Source organism: Stegastes partitus, unplaced genomic scaffold, assembly GCF_000690725.1.
Source record: "Stegastes partitus isolate 25-593 unplaced genomic scaffold, Stegastes_partitus-1.0.2 Scaffold412, whole genome shotgun sequence".
Lineage (NCBI taxonomy): Eukaryota > Metazoa > Chordata > Actinopteri > Pomacentridae > Stegastes > Stegastes partitus.
The window spans coordinates 102,209-124,644 of NW_007578143.1; the positions used below are offsets into that span (position 1 = coordinate 102,209).

General features: G+C 38.2%; 1 protein-coding gene across 1 annotated transcript in view; it reads right to left on the reverse strand.

The window, feature by feature from the left end:
- Positions 1 to 22,436, reverse strand: part of LOC103360021 (inactive dipeptidyl peptidase 10-like) — a 48,565-nt gene that overhangs the window by 13,752 nt on the left and 12,377 nt on the right. Inside the window, exons 4-17 of the mRNA XM_008285645.1 lie at positions 18,481 to 18,575; positions 15,331 to 15,405; positions 12,781 to 12,833; positions 12,590 to 12,671; positions 10,756 to 10,876; positions 7,098 to 7,252; positions 5,880 to 5,977; positions 5,675 to 5,798; positions 4,567 to 4,605; positions 3,462 to 3,569; positions 2,687 to 2,778; positions 1,842 to 1,889; positions 1,635 to 1,753; positions 510 to 557 (exon numbers count right to left, since the gene is read on the reverse strand). Of these exons, the coding sequence (XP_008283867.1) occupies positions 510 to 557; positions 1,635 to 1,753; positions 1,842 to 1,889; positions 2,687 to 2,778; positions 3,462 to 3,569; positions 4,567 to 4,605; positions 5,675 to 5,798; positions 5,880 to 5,977; positions 7,098 to 7,252; positions 10,756 to 10,876; positions 12,590 to 12,671; positions 12,781 to 12,833; positions 15,331 to 15,405; positions 18,481 to 18,575 (1,257 nt within the window). The remainder of the gene's footprint in view (positions 1 to 509; positions 558 to 1,634; positions 1,754 to 1,841; positions 1,890 to 2,686; positions 2,779 to 3,461; positions 3,570 to 4,566; positions 4,606 to 5,674; positions 5,799 to 5,879; positions 5,978 to 7,097; positions 7,253 to 10,755; positions 10,877 to 12,589; positions 12,672 to 12,780; positions 12,834 to 15,330; positions 15,406 to 18,480; positions 18,576 to 22,436) is intronic.

Genomic DNA, 22,436 nt, shown 5'->3' on the forward strand with positions numbered 1-22,436 from the left:
CATCTTTCATGATCCTTTTGTGTCACTTTACGGTTGTTTTGCATCTACTTGTGACTGTTTTACATCGTCTTTCTGTGGTTGTATTGCATCTTTTGTCAGTGACTTGCATCCTTTCATGGTTGTTTTGCATCTACTTGTGATTGTTTTCGCATCTTTTCGTGACTGCTCTGCGTCTTTTCACGTCCCTGCTGCATCACCGTGTAGATGAACGACTTCACAAATCAGCAGTTTCACACCTTTTCCTGCACATTTTTAAATAAACATCAGACCTGCACAGCAACACTGACGACTAATGACAAAGAAGACATGAAACACGCCCATTTGAAACGCGAAGCGAAACATATTCAACATCGTTACACGTGCAAATTACCGGCGCAGTCTGGTGCCGCATCAGATGAAACAGCTGCTCGTGTTTCCACACAAGTGACATGATGACGCTTAATTGCTGAGAACTATTCCAGAACAGACACACAAATAGCTTCACGTCAGGCGGAATAAAGTCGACTTACAGTCCACGTTGTCGAAACTTAGAAGCAGCACAGCTGGAACCCCGGGACCTGCGGTGAAAGACGATGAAACATGAATGTAAAACACGCTGCTGATTGAGTTTCATTCTGCTGTGAGTGTGTGTCGACAGATTTGGAGGCTTTTTTTTTTTTTTTTTAAATTGGGGGCCGATTTTAAAGCGATTATCCAAAAACTAAACACAGAAGCAGATTTTAGTTTTATGCTTCACACATCGGGGACTATTTATTCATCTCTACTCGACTCCTTTCCAATAAATCTCAGCTCGTTTTGTCTGACATCTCTATGTGCTCTTTGTGCTTCTTTGATTTCTCGTCTCGTGTAACAGACTGAATAATCAAGTCTCGCATCACCTCCCCTCGTTAACAAACATCCTGCTGATATTTATCTCTGCGGGCTAAAGTACTGGGTTGCTGTGATTGTAATTAACCACAGTTTTGCCATTTTTAGGATTAATCAAGCATCTTATGGAGCTGCTGAAAGCGGCACAACCTTCACCGAACACACTTTTGATGCAAAGACAAGAGCATGACAGTTTGGATCAGGCTCGTAAAGCACACTGCAAAAAAAAGTGAAAATAAAGAAATGATTCACCATTTTTCAACCCTTAATATAAAATATAACTGTAATTATATAATTTTTCTTTCAAATAATGGCAAATATCTGTAAAGTAATTTGATTTTTTGCTGATTTAAATGTAGCAAAATAGTCTAAATTTGAGTTCAAGAACAAACAATCGATGCAGATGTTTGTTTTTTTTACAGTCAACATGTAAATTAAATTTTTTTTTTCTGTGATTTTACTCCATATTACCTGTAATTAAAAAAAAACCCTTTGAAAATAGATGTATGTATAATATTTTTGGCCAATTTTTCAATGACACCTGCAGAATAAAGTGATTTACACTTAGATTTGTTTACGTTTATGCTTAATTCAAACAATTAAAAAGTTGAAAATCCAAAGATTCTTCCTGTTTTCACAGTTTCTAGCTGATAAATTGTGTCCTTGAGGGGATTTTTTCTTGTAAAGATAACCTAAATTTAAAACCTGCCGACTAGTTCTGGGGTTCAGAGGGTCAGAGACGCTCATTTTAGAAGAATCTCTCCGACCTCGACAGTGCAGGATGGCGTGCTGTGCGTCGGGGCTGACGTCGGCGTCGAAGAAGGTGCAGTCCTCCCTCAGTCCACAGGTGAGGCATCGCCGTGGAAACAAGCCGAGCGTCGATACGCTGCCGAAGGAAAGACACCAAACATAACATATACGACGTGTAAATATGACCGAGCGCACGTTGACTTTTCATGCACGTTGTGTTTCACCTGTACAGATGTCTTTGTGCTGCAGCGACCTCGGTGCTCAGAAAGTATCTGTGGAGGAAGCAGAGCAGCAGAAGTAGGACAAGGTCACAGATCCATTATGCTGCACTCGTCACCGCGTGTTCTGTGGCCGCTCGGCCGTAAACACACATTTGTACCGCCACGAGGCCTGCAGCTCACCAAGCAAGCTGAACAACACATGTTTATCTTTCTGCTGAACAGAGCGTTTTTTTATCATTATTATTATCTGCGCTCTTAAAAGGAAAACGCGACGTCTCGTCCTCTGCTCGGCATCTGAGCGAGTGTTTTCTTGGTGTATTTTTTGGGGGAGTATCATAATCACACACTGGCAATAACAAGTCGCAGTCCGTGTTAAATTATTCATTTTCTGAGGAGTATCTTTCAGCCGTGAGAGGCGTCTGCACGTCTTCCTCTAAGGCGTCGACGAATCGGTCTGTCTGGGCAGCTGGTGTGTTTGCTGGAGGGCAGAAGCTCGACTCGAAACGGATAAACAGACACAATCAAAGGAAGGAAGTGAGAGACACGTGTGTGTGATTTGCATATGTATGAATGTATACAGCAGCTATAGAAATCATCCTCAGAAGTTCTCCCCTTTTTACTGCTTGTTAAGATTAAACCGTGGTCAATTTAATTTGGCTTCTTTCAAAAGAATTTGCAGAAAAGACTCTTTCATGTCCAAGTAAAAACACAGACTCGCCTCATTCAACAGATTTTAAACACTGCATAATATATTCTAGTAAAACTTCTGCTACTTCAAGCACACGTTTCTTTGCAGCCACAAGGCCAAACTTTAATGTGCAAGATCTAAAACTTCAGCTGAAACTTACACGGTCTGGTTGTTTTCATCGTAACCAATGATTTTTGTCACCTCCCAGTCCCCCGACGTTAAGTGGCGAACTTCATCCTGGTTGCTTCGTAGCTGAGAGAGAAAACGGAAACACCAGCGAGAAATGAGGAAAGATGGACGTTGATTCACAGCAGAACTCGACCAAGAATCAGAGACAGCAGTCTGTACATCCTGGGGTATGTGACACAGAGGAACTGCTCATTCGGCTACTTTTAAGGGTTCTTATTTGCAAAAATGTGAATAAAACAGGATTCAAAGGAGAGTAAAAGCACGTACTCCTCATTCGATAGCTCATATATTGGATTGAAAACATTCCTTCATGCTGACATTACAAAAAATATTTTTATTTCAATGTAAAAACAGATTTGATTTTTGTCAAGCTAACTTCTGATTCTACTGGTTTTTATTTTTCCACTTTCCACTGTTACAAATAAAACAGAATATGATGAAAAATTAGATAAAATATTACAAAAAAACTACAGAAATTAAAATAAAAACCAAGTTTGTTAGTAAGAAAAACTGCAAAATGCTTAAATAATAGATTAGGTCTATAAATTCAGGGCTAAAATCCCAAAAGGGATTTAATTTAAGTGACAGGAGGAGCTTTAAATTTGTAGAGAAGCAGCAGGTGAGAGCGGCAACGCTCTGGAAGGGATTAAAGTCGCTGCCCAGCGCTCGTAATGATAAAATCACCGCGTTTCCCTCAGAGAAATAAATCCAGTCTCGGCTAAGAGACTTATTAGATATTTCCTCACCTTCTTGGTGAACATGGTGATGTGATGGAAATCTCCCTGACCGCCTTGTTTCACCGGCAGCGCGAGGAAGAACCTGCTCCTGTCCTTGGAGAACAGCGGCTCTTGTCTCTGCGGAGAGAAACTTGAGACTTCACAGGGTTCTGCTGCGTTCTGCCAGAACATACAGTCCCGACCACGAGCATGTCGACGATACGACGGTGAAGTCTCAGCTTTGATTTGAGAGAAGGAACCGTGCTAATGAAACCCCAAAACCATCCGGTGGGTTTGAAAGGCAGGTTAAGAAAAATCACTAATATCACACCACTTATCAGCCAGAAGCTAAAAAAAAAACAGTTCTGGAACAAATTGCGTGTTTTTCTGTCGGAAAATTGAACCAAATCTCAGCTCAGAATTGCGAAATTTCATTAAAATCACTTATCCGACATAAAAATCCCCCTGAAATAAACCGTTTGTTCCAATCAGATTCTGTGAAAAACAAAAAATTCTGAGCTTCTTGCTGCAACCGTGAAGCCACGACCGACTCGGCTGTGACCAACAGTCACACGACAAAAATTCATAGCTTCCAGTGATTTCACAGAACAGAAACAGAGAAATAAATGCAGCTTAAATAAGGCACACAGAGGAGCAAGTTGTTGGACGATGCATCCAGCACGGTGAAACATCTTTCTATAGCTGATGAGTAGAGTAGAGAGAAAAGTTTGTAGAGGTTGTAGAAATGTAAATACTGGCATATCTAAAGTATGTGAAGCCACAAGTTTTTTCCACATGGATGTTTCACTGTGCTGAATGTACCTCTAACAACTTGCTCCTCTGTTCACTATTTTTTAATCATGCTGCATTTATTTGATTGATGCAGTTTCTGAAAACACTTTACGGCATCTGTTTAGCGCAAATGCTGTATATTTTTTAAAAAGACTAAAGGGATATTCATGAATTATTGAGATTTAACCTAAGAATTGGTTCATTTTCCCGACAGAACGTCAGATATAATACGTTTGTTTTTATCGTTTCTGATAATCATTTCCATGATTTAAAAACAAAAGTAACCCGTCTTTCCAAGCTGCTGGTGGGTTTTGAGGTTGCTGACAACATTATTCAGGTTTACCTGTCTTGGCAGCCACGTGTCTGAAGAGTCCTCGTGTCTCTAAATGGAAGGACAGGAAGTGAAAACCGACTGTTAGCATCATTATATGTATTGTGGAAGTCATTCAGATGCATAAAAGAAACAAACACACTGAGTGGTTTAAATTCTACTTTATCGTATCTTGTTGTACAAAAGGTACGGGTGTCTGATTTTGTCAGGTTTGACTTAAACTGAATGAAAATATGCAGTTCTCTATTATTTTGCTTTATTCTGATACCTGCATCCATAGATTTGTAAGTGTCAAGGATCAGGTTGGTTGTAATTTGCTGCTGGAGAGCTAATTGTTTGAGCTGCTGCATGTATTTTGCTCAGAATAAAACATTTTACACCTTTACGCCAGGCATGAAGACAGAAAATGAATTTAAATACCATCAACCTCTTTGTTTACGTGTAAAACAAGCTGCTTATTGAGCTAAACTAAGGTTTTATGACACAAATCACTGCAAAATTAGTGTTTTCTGTCTGTATTAAGCCTTTAACAAAAGGTTTACAGGAAGATGAAGAAGCTGTAACACTATTAATCTTTATGTAAACCTTATTCAAATTGTTTTACGTCTGTACATTTGTGCTGCTGACTGACATTCTTAACCTCAAATAAATGAGCGACTTCTGAGCTACCAATATGTGAAATTAGAAGCTGATAAGTGTTGCTGTTGCTTTGGATTAATATAAATCTGCTTTTAATGTACAGATAAATGCACTTTCTGTAAATTAAAACCTCTCAGTGTCCCGTTTTCACAAATAAAATGCGTAATAATAAAATGTTTTTTGCTCATTTTTGCAGAACAAGACGTTAAATCGTAAATAACTTCAGTCATTTATGCCTTCATATGTAACGGTACGAGTGATTTCTTTGGTTTAACTACTGCATAATACAAGTGAGATGTTTCTGTTGATAGAAACAGGGTGGACAAAATAATAGAAACACCTACAGGGGGAACAAAGTTTTAAAAAATGCACTCAAAAAAGTGACCAAAGTTCCTCTGCATGACTCGTTTCAGCTGCGTTTCGATGAAGAAACTACATCCACAGTGAAGAAATAACAAGCAAATTAAATCCACTCCACCACCTGCAGACAGACTCCGATGGTGGCGTCGCACAGCGTCAGCAGCGAAGCGTCTTGAGGTCGGCTGACCCACCTGACGGCCAGGTGAGTGTTGCTGACCCACGTCACCATGGTGATGTAGAAATCCCTGCAGAGGAGGCGCAGACGGGACGGTCACATCAGGAGTTTTGGGCCTTTTGTTTATTTATTTTATTGCATTTTTCTTCACCTGAGTCCGAGCTGATCGGGAGGCTGCAGCTCCTGAGTGTGAGTCCCACCGAACAGGTTGACCACCGACAGCTTCACCGTGGGGTTCGTCTCACCCGCCTGACGGGAGGAGACACATATTTAAGATAAGATAAGCCTTTATTAATCCCACAGCGGGGAAATCTGCTGCAGCAGCAAACCGGACGGTGCAAAAAACACAGTAAATAATAAAGATAAACACCTATGTAATGAAAAACAATGACCAGGAGTAGAAGTACTGATATAAGAAATACTGCACAGAATCTTAAATATGCAGAAAAATTAATAATGTACAGAGTTTGTAAATGTATAAAACATCCATAAGGCACAGGTTTGAATGTGCTGATGCTGCACCAGAGCGAAATATGTCAGTTTTATGTATTTTTCAATTGTCTTTATGAATCTGGGTTTGACTTAATCAATCATACGTGACATTTTGTTTAAGTAATGGTCGAATAAAAATTGCAAAACGTCGAGACAATAAAGGTCCTTAAAGTTATTTTTATACTATTCAGATGTAGTTTTCTTAAAGAGCATTGAATTAAAATACAATATCATAATAAAATAAGTAAATAAAAATAAAAACAAAGCTAAAAACAGTGTCAGGTTAACCTCTATAATGAATAATGCTGTTGGGTTTTGGTTGTAGCTGCTGCAACAAGGTCAAAATCAATCATCTGTGACTGAAATTCTGGGAGTTTTGAGCCTCCGAGTAAATATTAGTTTGGTTTAAAATATGTTGTGCATTTTGTTTTCAGTTTTCATTTTTTTTTTAGTTTTTGTAAAATAAATAACCAGATAAATGATGATGTATGGAAATGTAACCGAGGACATTTCTGCGTCTCTTTCCTTCTTCAGTGTTGTTCTGTTTCCACACAGCTGCAGGACTTGCAAAAAAAAAAAAAAATGCAACAGGAGCAAAAAAATAAAAGAAAAAGTCCAGAGACTGTGTTTGGAGGGTTAATGAAATAAAATGAATTTCACCAGCAGATATTGCAGCTCTGCTAAGCGAGGCTAATTGATGTTCTTCCTCCGTTATTTTTAGTTTCAGCTGTTTGTGACTCAACAAACAGAAGACGCATCAAAATTCAGTCATTCTTCAGACACAAGGTGGGTGACGTAGATTTAGCTACTGCTCTCTCACCAGCTAGTTGATTTCATAAAGCGGTGCCAAGAAAATTTTGCCAGACGGCGGCCTCACCATGGGGTAGGGGTACTGCAGGCCTCGGGGGTAGGTGCTGCCGGTGAACTGGGGCAGAGCCATGTTGGGAACCAGGGAGTCGTTGATGGTGAGGAAGGCCAGCCGCTCTCCGTCCGGCGACCACCAGTGGGCCAAGTGCGAGTGCAGGATCTCCTCTGACGGGACAAACAGGAACAGTTTTCTATTTGTGCTTGTTTTTGCTTTTTTCTTCTTATTCTGACTAAACCTCCGACGTTCTAATGACATGCGATGCTCATTTTATCAGATTTATTAGAAGGAATGTGCTTTTTGTTGGTAGCTGTCAACTGCTTCTTTGATATTATTACACTTTAACAGCCAAAAACATGATAAACAGACAATTTAAAGGGAAAAATGCTTCCACTGGTTGCTCATTTTACACATTTTCCCCCAAAAGATGTGTTTAATTTAATACAGAAATTAAAACCCAAATTAATATCCGTCCAAAATGTTGTCTCTTAAATATTCTAAAGCGTACTTTTTAAGTAAAGTTCAGTTCATTCTCTTGGCATTTTTAGGCAAAACAACACGGAGTGACGATTTTTTGATGCTAAACTCCCTCAAAAGTTTACGGTCTTTTGTGTTCACAGCTGGGAACTCGAACCCATCGATGTTATTTCTCACCGCAACAAATATCACGACACAGGAACACTGAATGTGCAGTTTTTATTTCCCAGATTCTTGATATTTTTAAAGCAAATGACCTTCATCAGGGGTCTCCAATCCTGGTCCTCGAGAGCCCCTATCCAGCATGTTTTAGATATTTCCCTTCTTCCAACACACCTGATTCAAATGATCAGGATCGTTATCATGCTTCTGCAGAGCTTGATGATGAGCTGATCATTTGAATCAGGTGTGTTGGAAGAAGGGAAACATCTAAAACATGCAGGATAGGGGCTCTCAAGGACCAGGATTGGGCACCCCTGACCTTCATTGAAATATTAGCATCTTTAAACACCTCCCTCCGTCCGTCTCGAGTATTTTTCTTCATTCTAAAGACTCATCTGCAGCAGCTACTTTTCCTTAATATTTAGCTTTTAGTGTCTCCATTTATCGATTCTGAGGAGATTATTGTGAACACAAAAACCCAGCGGCAGGTCTGAAAGGCATCTTTAAAACAATCTCCTTTAAGATTTAGATTTCTGACAGTCCTTGAACTAAGCATCTGCTCGTCGGCCGCAAAACAACTTAAATTAAAACGTAATAATCACGACAAGTCATTAAAATCACTTAATTCTAAATCCTCCAACACTACAGGAGGTCCTTTCTATCAGCTGTGGGAACTTTTGTGCAGATATTTTCAATGACACCAAGATTTTACATATTTAATCACTTTGTTCCACTTTTCCAGCTCAAAAATGAGCCAAAAAAATCAAAAGCAGAAAACAATCTGATGGAAAATAAGCTGCTGGTGGTTGCTGATATTATTGCTGAAACTTGTTCTGCTCTTTAACTGTCAGAAAAAGGTTACCGTACAAAGTAAAGTGTAAATATGCAGCTCTGTGCAGCGACTCTAACGTTCCCAGACTGCTCGCTGTGCAAACTGCAAACACCGTCAGCACATTACTCAATTTGTTTACACGGCGACTTAATGGATTGCCGAGGCTTGTTGTTGATTTTCCATCGCCAGTCTGCCGAGTTTGTCTAGTCTGCTCTGCTGCATTTTTAATACCAAAGACAAATCTTTGAAAAACCAGAGGATTCTCTCTGAAACCTGAAACTGTAGCGTCCACCAAAGATCACGCAGCGTTCGCCTGAAAATCACTAAAACTTTCCCCACCTGGACTTTTCCACCTTTTACCGTCATTAAGATATTGACAGACACGTGGAAAAAGTAGTTTTTCTACCTCGCTGCTGCTTGAATTTGCATGTTATCACCGAGAGACGAGCGGAAAGAGGTCAGTGAGGCAATTTGCAAGTGCAGCTTCAATGCAAACCGCAAATGTGTCAGTGTCACAGATGACTGCTGCATGTGTTCGGTTTGCTTTAATTAGCCGGGAAGGGCAGAAAAAACACAGCTCTCGTGTTGCAGATTCAGTCCAACCCTCCATCCTCCTACATATCTAATGAATTAGCCACTTAAAAGTTCTCCTGCTGTATAAAAACTGCACATATTATCCACTTAAAACTCAAAACTATGCAGTCGGCTCGTTTGGTTTCCTTCAACTCGCAGATTAAATCATCACTACAGGGTTCAATATTCATTAACGCAAAGTCCTCAACCTGCTGCCAGGATCGTAATTCAGATGGATAAATACTAAACCCAGAAAACAAAAATAATCACACTCAAAGCCCAAAAACCATCATAATCAGCATGTAATCTCTTAACAAGCCGTGGCTTCCTGCTGTAAACTCACACGACACAGAAGTAATAAAACCAAGATCGAAATTCACACGAGTTTCTAAAAATGGAGCCGAACTTTTCCTTCTGAGCCCACATTCATAATGAACACAGATTCTTGGATTTGAATCCAAAAAAGTGGGAGAAAGTGATGCTCAAATGCAAAAATAAACAGCTTTGGAGTTTTTGATTATTTCCAAAAGCTAGCTATAAAAAAAAAACACTTAGAAAGTAGTGATGCACGATATTAACATTTCTGGCCGATACCGATATTAAGATTCCTGATATCGCAGATAACCGATATCACCGACGTCGATATTCAATTTTTGTTCACATCGAAAAATGAGTGTGAGAACGTGGAAACTATTCAAAAGAAGTTTAAATTAGACCACATCGTCTTCTTCATTACGTAACAAAAGTAAAACATATTTAAACATATTTCAAGATATTTAACGTTCAAGTCCAGGAGCATTTAAGTGAAAACATCTGTGAAATATTAGCAACATCAAACGTAGAGACGAAGGCGCTGATGTTAGATAATCATCGGGTTTTCACATCGGCTGAATTTGCTCATCGGACCGACACTGATATACGGGAAAAAACCCGAATATCGGTAATATGGTCGCCGACATACATCAGGTAAATGCATCTAAAATGGAATCTAAATAACCCTTTATTCTATGTAGCTCAATGTTTTAACTAAATTTAGAAGGTTCATAGATGCTTTCTGTTGCCAGAATCAGATTTTAAAGGCGTTAAAAATGTATTGAACTATGCTAATATCTTAAAAATTAGATCACCAAGTGAAAAGAACAAACAAAACAATCCTAAAATATGACGCTGATGTTTGCTGGTTTGAATTTTTGCATGTTTTTCTTCCAGACAGTTCCCGAGGTATCATCATTCAAACAGCCTCACACGTCAAAATGCAAAACAATCATGATAAAAGTGGCTCGACGGGCAATTTTTATTATCTTGGAGCAAAACTTTCCATATTTCATGCTATTAAAGTTCAAAAATCACAGCATATTCAGAAGAAATCGTTCTAAGAATCTGATGATTTAGGATGCAGTGACAGCACATGGCAGGACCATTGGTTCTGCAGGTACTGGGCCATGAACCGACGTGTTAAACAAACTCTGATGTTGCTATAATTCAGTCGGGTTCATCCTCAGAGGACCATGAATGTCTCCACAACTCCACCATCCGTCCATGTTTCATTTGAGTGTAAAACTGGCCGTCCAGTTATTAAAAACTCCAAATAAAGACAAAGCAGACTCGACGCTCTCCACGACTCACCTTCGTACAACCAGTCGGTGAGTCCGTTGAAGACGACTCCCTCCATCCCAGAGGAGGTGATCCTCAGAGAGTTGCTCTTCACGTCCGACTGGTAGTAGATGTTGTTCTCGAAGATGTAGATCTGAAGAGAAGCACGGGACCAAAACATGCAAATTGACTTCATTGGTTTTGGCCCATATCTGCTGTTTCTCTCCTCTCTGCTGTCGAGCTGCTTTTTTATTTATTTGTCCACCTGATTTGTTTTTCTTTTTGATTTCCTCTCTGATGGGATTTTTGTTTTTTCTTTCCATTAAAGCTCCCGCGTCAGCCCTCCACGCCGTGTTTGCTCTGTCTCTTCCATCAGTGTTTTAATATTTGAATTTGCAAATACAAACAGGATCCTGCAGCTTCACCAACATCCACCTCAATCCACTTCTGTCCTGCAGCTTCCACAGCTCTCCTCTCAATACTTTAGATGCACAGCAGCCAATTTCATTACCCGCAGCACATACAAATCTTGTATACGCGTCATATAAATGCTGCGAACATCAAATAAATAAGGCGTCCTGTATTAGGAGGAGTCTGTTCTGATTTAACACAAGGTCTTCATCAGGGTGGGGAAAACTGAAGCTTAGTGCCAACTTTTAATGGCTTTCTTTGGTTCTAAATACAACTATTTAGTTTAATCTTTGTTTAACTGGAGAAAGTTTTGACACACTAATTACTGATCTGTTAAATTCTCCTGCTCAGCTTGTTGTTTGTATAATCTGAGTTCACTTAGGCTGAACAAAAGAGGCCCGAGGATCGAGCCTTGGGGAACTCCGCAAGTCAATATCCGCACAAAACAAATCCCCATTCTTCACACCGAATTCAATCCAGGCACTTTTCCAGTCTATCTACTATCACGTTCTCTGGATCTGCTCGTAGATTTGATAATAAATAAATCATATCTTTTGTGGGTCGCCTCAAAGTCTCTTTCTGCAGTTTGTTTATATGTGAAACAAGCTGCTCCTTGCACAAAATTAAAGCTACGAAAGGGTGAAATCACATGTCTATAGAAGCTACTGTTGATTTGTAGTTACTTAACGTATACGTATCATCTGCCCCAGACACAAAATTCAACCAGTGAAGCTCACAAGCGCTGTGTGGAGGCTTCCCGAAGCTGACCAATCAGAATAAAGTGAGCTGTTAATCATGCAGAAATATCTTTAATAACAATACTGAGCTGGAAATAAGCATTTTAGATTCTGTTTAGCATCGTAACAAGAACATTTTTCTACATTTTTGCAAACTACCGAATACAACAAAAAAAAAAACAGTTTGTCTGGTTTTCAATTAAAAATATTGAGAATAAACTGAACGTGTTTACCCTCCAGTCACGAACGGTATGTTTGTTTGTTACCTGAGGCGTTCTGCTACAAGCTGGCAAGTCGTGACACCTTCTAATGCTACTTTTCGGCTAATATCAGGCGGCATATTCTTGTTTATTTGCCTGCATCTTATAGTGCCGAATTTACACAGGCGGTAAAATGAAAACAACACCCGAGACTCCTTTGTGCAAAAGCAAAGTCGGGAAATTATTAAGAAAAGCACCTCCTGTGTCAAGTCTGCTTTCTGGGCTCGACTAATAAGGCTGAGGAAGCAACCTGAGAGTAATATAATGTAAAAATGTGGAATTAAACAGAGAAAACCGGGCAGACGGCACAGCCTGGACGTAAACAGAGCCTATACACTGCATTAAAAACAATCACATCATCGGCGCAGAGCCCTCCGGAGCCACGAGCAGCAGGAATTTATAAAAAGAGATGGAAAGAAAATGAGAGACCGGATCAGAAACAAACACAGTCGGCCTCACCAGCTGCTGTCCTTGTCTTCCCCAGGATGCATGCTGGAGGACGGCGTTCTGAACCTCGGGAGGGTTTAGCTCCCAAACCTCCCTGATAACACACACACATGGAAATACATATATTTAGAAAACAACCACCATCTGTTTCTGAACGCCGCCATGCAGAGAGCAAACAGCGATGAAAATCCACAGCGGCTCACCTGGTGTAGATGTTGTAGACGATGTAAGACGCCGTGTAGGAATATCTGTACATCTGCAACGAGACAGTAAAACCCATCACGCTGTGCAAACATCAATCGACAAACTGATACCTTGTGGAAATGTCGTCCTCTCCGAGTACAGAAAACAACCAGAACTTTGTCACGGGTAAAGTCGGGGAAAGTTTGATGCACAGAGCAGTGATGTTCATGTAAAACACACGGTGCTGTCACAGTATTTTTAGTCAAATGTCAGCTTATGCTCATGACAGCTGATCAATTATAGTATTTATAATAAGTAAACATGTGCAGAATTAGTTCTTAGATCACATTTCGACTGAAGTTTTAAGTATAAATGTTGAAAATCTGCCTTATATTGAGACTTATTCTGATGCGAATGATGCTAATTGGATGAACTGCACGTCTTGGAGTTTGCAAATGGAAATATTGCACCAGAAAAATGAAATATTGCACAAAACATTGACAAAGTGTGTGTAAAAAATTAAATTTCAATGTGTAAAATGTGGAAGAAAACCCAATATTGCACATTGAAATTAAATTTTTCATGTCCAATATTTCAATGTAATGTTGAATATTTCATTTTTCTGCCATATTTTATTTTTTAATTTGGGTTTCTTGTTGCATTTTAACTCTACAGTTTTGCACTGGACTATATCAATACTTAGATTATATGATGGCAAACTGACAAAATAAAAACAGACTCAAAGAAATGGTCATTTTACTTTTCTGGTTGAAAATGAATCACTTAGATTCATCGACTAATCAGTGAAATTAGATTAACTGATAGCGTGGCTAACTGGGCAGCTGTGCACGGAGAAGCTTCTGGTCTCCATCAGTTACTGAGACACAAAACATTAATTTGAAGAGTGAAATAATGTCAGATTTATCTATACGTTCAGCTTTTTCAACCTCAATTATTAATTGTAATGTTTTATTTTTTGTGCAGCCTAATATCCAACAAAAACAGCTGCACAGGTTCATCAGATCAGAAGTAACCGGACCTTCAGCATCAGTCACTACAGTAAACGCACCAGAACGGTCGTGAACTAGAGCGCCACCCACCTCCTCTTCAATAAATCAGCCTTTCATGACTCAGTTTTGCGAATCTCGATTCTCTTTTTAAACACATCTGTGAAATCTGATTCACCAGAAGTGCTTTAGATTTATCTAAATCCGCCTTTTCTTCCAGCTCCGCTCCCCCTGCGCCCTCCAGCAGCCACTTTTAGAAGCTATTTACATAATGTCTGCATATTCATGACGACCACCTCCTCCGACTAGCTCCAGGTCCAGGTCCACCTCCAGCCAACCGGGGAGCTAATGAATAATGCTAATTTCCTTATGCTGCACGTATGCTGTGAATAAGCAGCCGGACACGTCGGCGCGCCGCCTCAACACCTCTCAATTATAAAGTGGGAATTTCAAAATGTGAAAAAGAGGGAGGAGATTAAATTGAAGGCTCCTCTGATCCATCTCATGTTTCTTGCTTCCTGCACTTAAATGTTGTGTGAAATAGGCTCGAAAGAAAGCTCACTGTATTCCCGGCTGGCAGGCGCATATCATATATACATAAATATAATCTGTATGGCTCCACGAGGAAATCAGATTTGCTGCACATCCTCTGCTTGTCGGTTATATATGAAGGCTTCTGGAAACACTCGACTTATTGAGCTGCGCTTTGTGCGTCCTGCGAGAAACTCAATCGAGAGCGACTAAAAAGAAAATCCCAATAAGTGGCGTTACCACTACTTTGAAGGGGGGGGGGGGATGTCACATCACCATGGCAACAAATAAAACCAGAGCTCAATCAATTAAGCCGCAGAGAAGTGGAGGGAAATGTACAGAAAACAGAAATCCATTCTTCCAGACATGCAGAAGGTATTTTCTGCGAGAGGCGGTTTCGACCCATCAATCACCGCAGAACAAACTGCAGGACACACAGACGTCCTCCTTTGGGTTTTTATCAGCTGCTGCAGCGTTTCTAAGCCGGAGCCGGGATCCGTCTGTTTGCAAACAAATCTAAAAATCAATGGAAAGCCTCGCAAGTGGATGACTGACAAAAAGAAAAAGAAAAAAAACACACAGAACAGAGGAGTGAAAACGCACAGGATGGTTGAATTTAGGCCGTAAAGAACAGCAGAACCACAGCAAACCAATCCAGAGCAGGTTTGTTATCAGAGAGAAACCGTTTGTCCGACTTTAAATCATCCAAAGCATCAAAGTCAATCTTTTTAATTCATGTCGGTTCCAATTTTGGCTGCTTTTAAGATAGAAAAAGCAGCAAAGTGCTCGTCGCAGGATAAAAAAAACAAAACATCCCAGATCTGAATGTGAGGCCACGGTTCATGTGTGTTTGTGTGTCCATGTGGATGAGTGAGGACGACACAGTGTAAATGCCAGGCTGCCAGGAGATAACGCAAAGGCTGAGGATGAACTCCAATCACAGCCTGCGTGGTTGTGAAGATCCACATCAAAAAAAAAACGCCGTGTGTCTCTTATGTGATTCTGATTTATGCGTTTCAGTCGGTAACTCACCGGCTTGACGTCGTACGCGAACAGCGCGTACTTCAGATCTGCAGACAGCGAGTACTTTGCCACCTTGAAAGCCACCTAACAAGAAAGAAATAACACAGATGAACCATCAGAGATTCTTTTAGCTTTTATTAGTTTATCTCAAATTGACAGATATTGCACACAAATAAGCCACAAACAAAACAAACTCAGAGTACATAAGTTGTCAGTTATGGGAATCAAACTGTAGGAAAATATAATTATATAGCAATTTATAGTTGGTATAACATATAAATATGCACATATGCAAGTAAAGAAAAAACTACAGCATGAAATATACAATGCAGCTAATATTACTGGGCTAATTTTAAAAAAATAAACATCCAAATTATGTTAGCAAGCATTGTAAGTAGCCTGATACTGTTAGCTACCGTTATGCGCAGAAAAATATTGTGAGCTAGCATTACTAGTAGCATAAGCTAGCATCATGAGAAGCTAAATAATATGATTATTGAAGCTGAACAATATAAACCAGGATTACAAGAAGCCTAATAATAGCAGCTAGCATTATTAGTAGCATTAATAATACAACTATAAAAAGCCAAATAACGTGAACTAGGATTACAAGAAGCCTAATAATAGCAGTTAGCATTAAGAGCAGGCTAGCAATGTTAGCTGGCATTATAAGTCGTGTCATGTAAGCTTGTGATAAAAGTAGCTTGTTAGACAATTAGCATTATAAGTGCGTAATAATGTTAGCAAGCCTTATAAAGTTAGTTAGCATTATGCGCAATAATGTAAATAAATGATAAGCTGAAAGCTAGGACTTTAGGTATTTTTTAAGCAGCGCCAAGTTAGCAAGAAATATCAGTAGCATGATAGCTAGCATCATAACTTGCCCAATAATGCTAGCTAGCATTATAAATAACCTAATAATGTTAGCTAGCATTACAAGCAGCCTAATAAAGCTTGTTTGCATTATAATCAGCCCATTAAAGTTAGCTTGCATTATAAGCAGTGTCATGTTAGCTAGCAAAATGAGTAGCCTGATAAACTTAACTAGCATTACAAGCAGCATAACGATGCAAACCTTGTTAGCTAAGCTGTAGGCCGCAGACATTTATATAAAGAAGCTGAAGATGCATTTCTATATTTCTAAAAACTATCGCAAGGAAGTAAAATAACACATTGACAAAAGATAGATACCATCTGAACAGGAAAAAAAAAGACATGAAAAAACACAAGTCAAGCTGAGATATATGCTAAGATTAGCATGCTAGCATGAATGATTAGCTGGTGTAGCACTTACCAAGTTTTAAGCATGTTAGCGTTTAAAATGTTGTATTTCAGGAGTAATTACTGTGTTACCTCCTATCAGCATCACCAGCTACCTCTTGTAATTAGCATTTAAGTCAACATCTCAACCCTAACAAACTGGAAAGCTAACTTTCTATAAAAGCATCTGCACACAACTGTCAGGATTATTCAGCAGCAAACTGCAAAAAGAGCAAACAATGATGAGTCAAACATTAATAATATTCATATTTTCCTTTCCCCAACATTTCCAGCTTCCACGCAGCGACAAAATAAATGCGGCCGATAAAAGCTAACGTGGCAGCAAAAGGCCACAAAACCACGAGGGAACCGCAGCAGGTCTGTTTGGGTGCTTCTTACTTTTTATATTCGCTTTATATTTTGGTGCAGTAATGTGAAAAGCGTCCTTTAAAAGCAGCCAGCGCTCACTTTGGATGCTGCAGCTGGTGGCATTTGCAATTTTGGAGGAGGTCAAACTTCCAAACTCTGAGGCCACCTCTGCTTTTTTTTTTTGTTGATTTCGCTCGAATGGTTTGACAAGCTTACCGTGTGGACACAAATCCACATGAAATCCTCTTATGCAACCACCCAAACTACAAGCCGCCACAACAACAACACAGGGCGGTTCTGTGAAATGCATTGAAAGATGAAGAGGAGGGAAAAAAAAAAAGGGTTTGTGGGTTTTCACAGCAGGATTACGACGGCGTAATTAGAAAGAAAACTGCCAAAATTGGACTCAGTTTGATAAAAATAATGAATGTTTCTGATCAGATTTAACTGAACAGCAGGTACCAGCATCATTTCATGTTCCTGGAAGTACGAGCAGATGATGACAAATGTTGGTTTATTTTAGTTTTAGAGTCTGAAATGATGCTTCAGGTGAGTTGAGGTGAGGAAACAGACCCTCCTCACTGAGATGTATTCTGGTTTCAATCACAGCTTCTTCAGCGTCAGGAGGCCACGTCCCACATTTGCTGCACCTCAGAGATATTTGTTTTCCAGTATGTTTTTAAAAGTTTGTGCACATAAGATGACAAGATTTTTAGCATTTTGTGTCTTTAAAATGCAGAAAAGGTTGCACAAGTTCCCAATACTGAGCAGCAGATGGATGCACAAGTGGTTCTTTGTGGATTTTATGCTTTTAAGCACCTAAACACGGCAAAATTAGAGTCTAAATACGTTAAATTAGAAGCTTTACAAACATGTTTCACCATTCTGAATGTATCGTCCAACAACTTCCTGCTCTGTTTACTGTTTTTGAGCCACGCTGCTCTGATTTTATTCTGAAAATAAACCAAAAAGTCGCCTTTTTTTTTTCTTTTTTCTCATCACTGTTGGTCACATCTGAGTCAGTCACGGCTTCTCAGTTGCACTGATTTTTTTATACAGAATCTGGTGCAGACACTATTTTTTGTCCATTTTAAAATGAGACAACTTGAATCAAATAATTTTGATTAAATAAAAATGAAGATGTTATGCTTCGGTTTGGCTAATTTTCCTGATGAAACTGCACAGGGAGCAGTGGGAAGCTGAAAATGTTTTCTTGCTGTTGCAGTTTTTGGTTGATAAACTGTCATTTTTTCTGATTTTTTACATTTTTTTTAAAGACAACATGTTTTTCAAACCTGCTGCCGGTTTGTGGTTTCACAGGTTTAACTATTTGTTTCAGCTTTAGTCGTTTTAGCATCTCAGAGGAAACAAAACCCAACAAACTTGTCGGCTCTAATGGTTGTAGATGTTGTGCTTAAATGTACTGGATCCAAATTCTGTCATCATAAATACACTGAATAAGCACCAGATAAGTTAATATCAGCCTGACATGATAATAGCTTTACACTAAAAAGGCTTTAAATCACTTACGAATGTGCTGTTGGTCAGAATGACTTCGGTCTCGTTCAGGGTGAAGTTGAACTTGATGACGTGACCGTCTCGGTTCCTGTAAACCACCTCCGACTCTGACAGCAGAAAACATAAAAACACACTAAATGTTAGAAACGACAACAGGCAGCAGCTCGTATGAAAGCTACTGAAGTGTAGAAGACAAATCCTAATAAACCGGTTTCATGTATAAACAGTTTGCAGTCTGAGTTCAATATACGTATTCCATTTATGTCATGGCTGCATTAATGCTGCGTTTACATTTTATGGAAGTTAGTTTTGAGTTTCTGACTTGAAGTAAGTTTACATCAACAGATAAACTGCTGAATATGTTTTGTGGATTTTTGGGCAGTTTTAGCTTTTTTGTTTGAGGGATATGATCTACAATTTTTATTAAGTCATTTTAGGGATTTTCATTGGAAATATGTATTTTTTTTATGGGGAAAACTGTAAAATAACAGTTTCTGGAATGATGAACCTTTTTTAAGCCTTCATTTATTTTATTTTATTTTTTTTATTAAAGCACGTGAAGCATCTGTAAATCTAATTTAAAAACAGCAAAAAGAAAGTGTGATATTACTGTCAAATATAAAAGAACAAATTGCCGTTTGTAAAAATACAGATAAAGTTTTGCCTCTTTTTTTAAGCTTAACATGTAAATTAATATTTTTTATAGTGATTTTACAAGTCATCAGTTTTTTATGCCAAAATGTCTAACAGTTAAAAAAAAAAACATTTTTTTAATTCAAAACATACTTTTTTTTTTTTTTTTTTTAAAAGAAAAAAAAAAAAAAAAAAAGGTGGTACATTTAATTTAAATACAGTTAAAAATATATATAAATATAACAGATTTTTAATGTGGATGTTATCTACAGTTTTTGCCCCAAAGTGATGTTTTTTATTAGTTATTATCTTTAATTGAACAAAACAGAAAATCTGTAAAATAAGTTTCTGAAATTATGAACTTTTTTTAAGCCTTCATATTTTTTTCTATTAAAACACGAAAAAATCTGTAAATCAAATTTAAAAACAGCAGAAAAAAGTGAAATTTTACTGTCAAATATGAAAGAATGATTTATCAGTTTTTTTAAGCTTAACGTGTAAATTAATACGTCTTCAGTGATTTTACAAGTTGTCCGTTTTTTGTTGTTTTTTTAATGCCAAAATCTATAAGTTTTTTATTTATTTATTTAAAAAAAAAAAAAAGACTTTTAAATCCAAAACATACATATTTCTTTCTTTCTAATAACAGCAAAACACACACAAAAAAAGTGGTACATTTAATTTAAATACAGCAAAAAATCTAAATAACAGATTTTTACTGTGGATGTTATTTACAATTTTGCCCCAAAGTGATATTTCTTTATTAGTTATTATCTATAATTTAACAAAACAGAGAAAATCTGTAGAACAACAGTAAATCGTTTAACAAACAAGCGTTCAAGCTGTTAATTTGTTGACACCTCGGTGATGAATTGAGGCGTCCGCTCACGTCTGTAGGAAGCTCCTGTTGAACCTTTTGGGGATTCACGGCTTTATTCTGCTGCTGCATCGCCTCCACATGATTTATTTAGTTTACATAATGTCGTCATAAATAATGCATCGCTCCTTTTGATTTATTCACACGGCTCTGTGCTAAACATGTAGCCTCTTGTTTGCACAAACCTCATTAGCAATCAGGTATGACGAGCCGAGCGCCGAGCGGCTCCGTCCACAGCTGATTGCGTCGGGCTGCCTTACATAAGACCTGGACTCTCTGCTTAAAGCCCACAGAGGCATCAACGCTAACCAGACCTCAAGATCACACGACGTAAACAGCAGCTTCATGAATAATTCACGGGACGGCGCTATAAATACACGCCATACGCAAAAAAAAAAAAAAAGGCGATTATGTGGTTCCCGTGGCAACGTCAGAAATCGATGTGGCGTCCGTAACGATGACTCGAGGGAATCAGAGCGGCGCGTGGAGCGATGACAACAATGCAGGCGTCCTCGTTTCTCACTGTGATATACAGTCCTTTATGCACAAGTGGTACAGGAGTATTTATTTTTATTTAACTTTATTTTATTTGTATTATTTTTTCTTTTCTTGTCTTTCTTTATTTGGAAAAAACTAATCTTTTTATCATATTCTTTTTTTATTTTCATTTTTATCTTTATTCTTGTATAGTGCTACAAAATTATTTATTTTATTTTACTTTATTTTATTTGTATTATCTATTTTCTTCTCTTTTTTTACTTGGCAAAATTTTTTCTTTAAATCTTTGCTTTGTATTCTTTTTTTTCCTGTTTGTTTTTTTTTAAACTTTTATCTTTATTTTTGTATAGTGTTATGTAATTAATTATTTTATTTTATTTAACTTTACTTTATTTGTATTATTTCTTTTCTCATCTTTCTTTACTTGGCAATTTTAAAAAAAAACTTTTTATTACATTTTGTTTTTCCTGTTTGCTTTTTTACTTTTTAAAAATTTTTATCTTTATTTTTGCATAGTGTTACAGAATTATTTACTTTATTTTACTTAACTTTATTTTATTTGTATTATTATTTCTTGTCTTTCTTTACTTGGCAAAAAAAAAAAGTTTTTTTTTCCTGTTTGGTTTTTTTTAAAGTTTTTTTTTTCTATTTATCTTGATTTTTGCACAGTGGTACATAATTATTTTATTTTATTTATCTTTATTTTATTTGAATTATCACTTATTTTCTTGTCTTTCTTTACTTTGCAAAAAAATAAAAAAATCTTTGTATTATATTCGTTTTTTATTTTTATCTTTATTTCTGCATAGTGTTATACAATTACTTATTTTATTTTTTGCTACTGTGATTAAACAATCCCCCTTATGGATCAATAAAATTTCTCTAAGTGTGTGGAAACAGAACAACCATGAATAGAAGAAGAGAGTTCAGTAACATCATCTGTGCAGTTTAACAAAGTCAGAAAGCCATAAATTAGACTCTACTCACTACAGATATGTTCCTGTTTGCATTCTGGTGCCTGCAGCCGAAAACTCTCAGAATATTTGTCAGGTGACTGTTTCATCCTCCTGAGTCACTAAAAGCTTCCTGGTTGCTGCAGGCAGCACAGAATTTTTTGTTTTTTCCACAATCTCGTTCAAGCAAACGGTTAATTTTTGGCGGCTTTCAAACGAGACGAAAACGTGATTTTAAAGAAACATCATTTTAAGCTCAGATGTGGTTCATTCTCTAAATAAAAACTCAAGAGTCACACAGTTTAGGATAAGTATCATGGAGCTGGTTTTATTCTGAGGTTTATTTAAACTCGTGTTCTATCGGGTTTACTGCAGCGTCATCGTTCTGGAGTTTAAGTGAGTTTGAGGTGAGGAAGGAGGAAGCTTTGGTTGTTTCCTGATGAGATGATGAAGCCTTGTTCAGCTGCCACCTGATTTCTTCTAATATTTAGATTTATTTAAAGTTTATCTCCCGTCTATTCGGCTATAATCAGACCTGAGCGTCTCTGTGCTGGTAAATTATCGCTGCTGCTGCTGAACGCGGAGCAGAAACGAGTCGCAGGTTGTCCAGGAAGCAATTTCCCACCATGTCTGGATTTACAGCCAGAACAGCTCCAGGCGACCCGGCAGTAAATCCAGAACCCTGGACTCCCATCACACCTGATGCACTTTAGATTTACGGCAGCAGCGGGCCGGACAGCTTGTTCCCGGCTCCATCATTCGTCTGGAGGTAAACAGCCGACGGGACGTCTGACCCTGCTGGGCTCAGATTCATTACTGGGATCCAGCAGCACCAACCAGCAGCTAACTGGTCTCCGTGTACGCTCGTTATTGACACGCTGTCAACGGAGTTTATTGAAAAATGAAATAGTGTCTGTTTGAGTAGCAGCCAACGTCTCTGGTTGTTCTATTGATCATGTGTTGTATTAATAAAACCGTCTGTGGTGAACTCAGGTCCTGAAAAACTC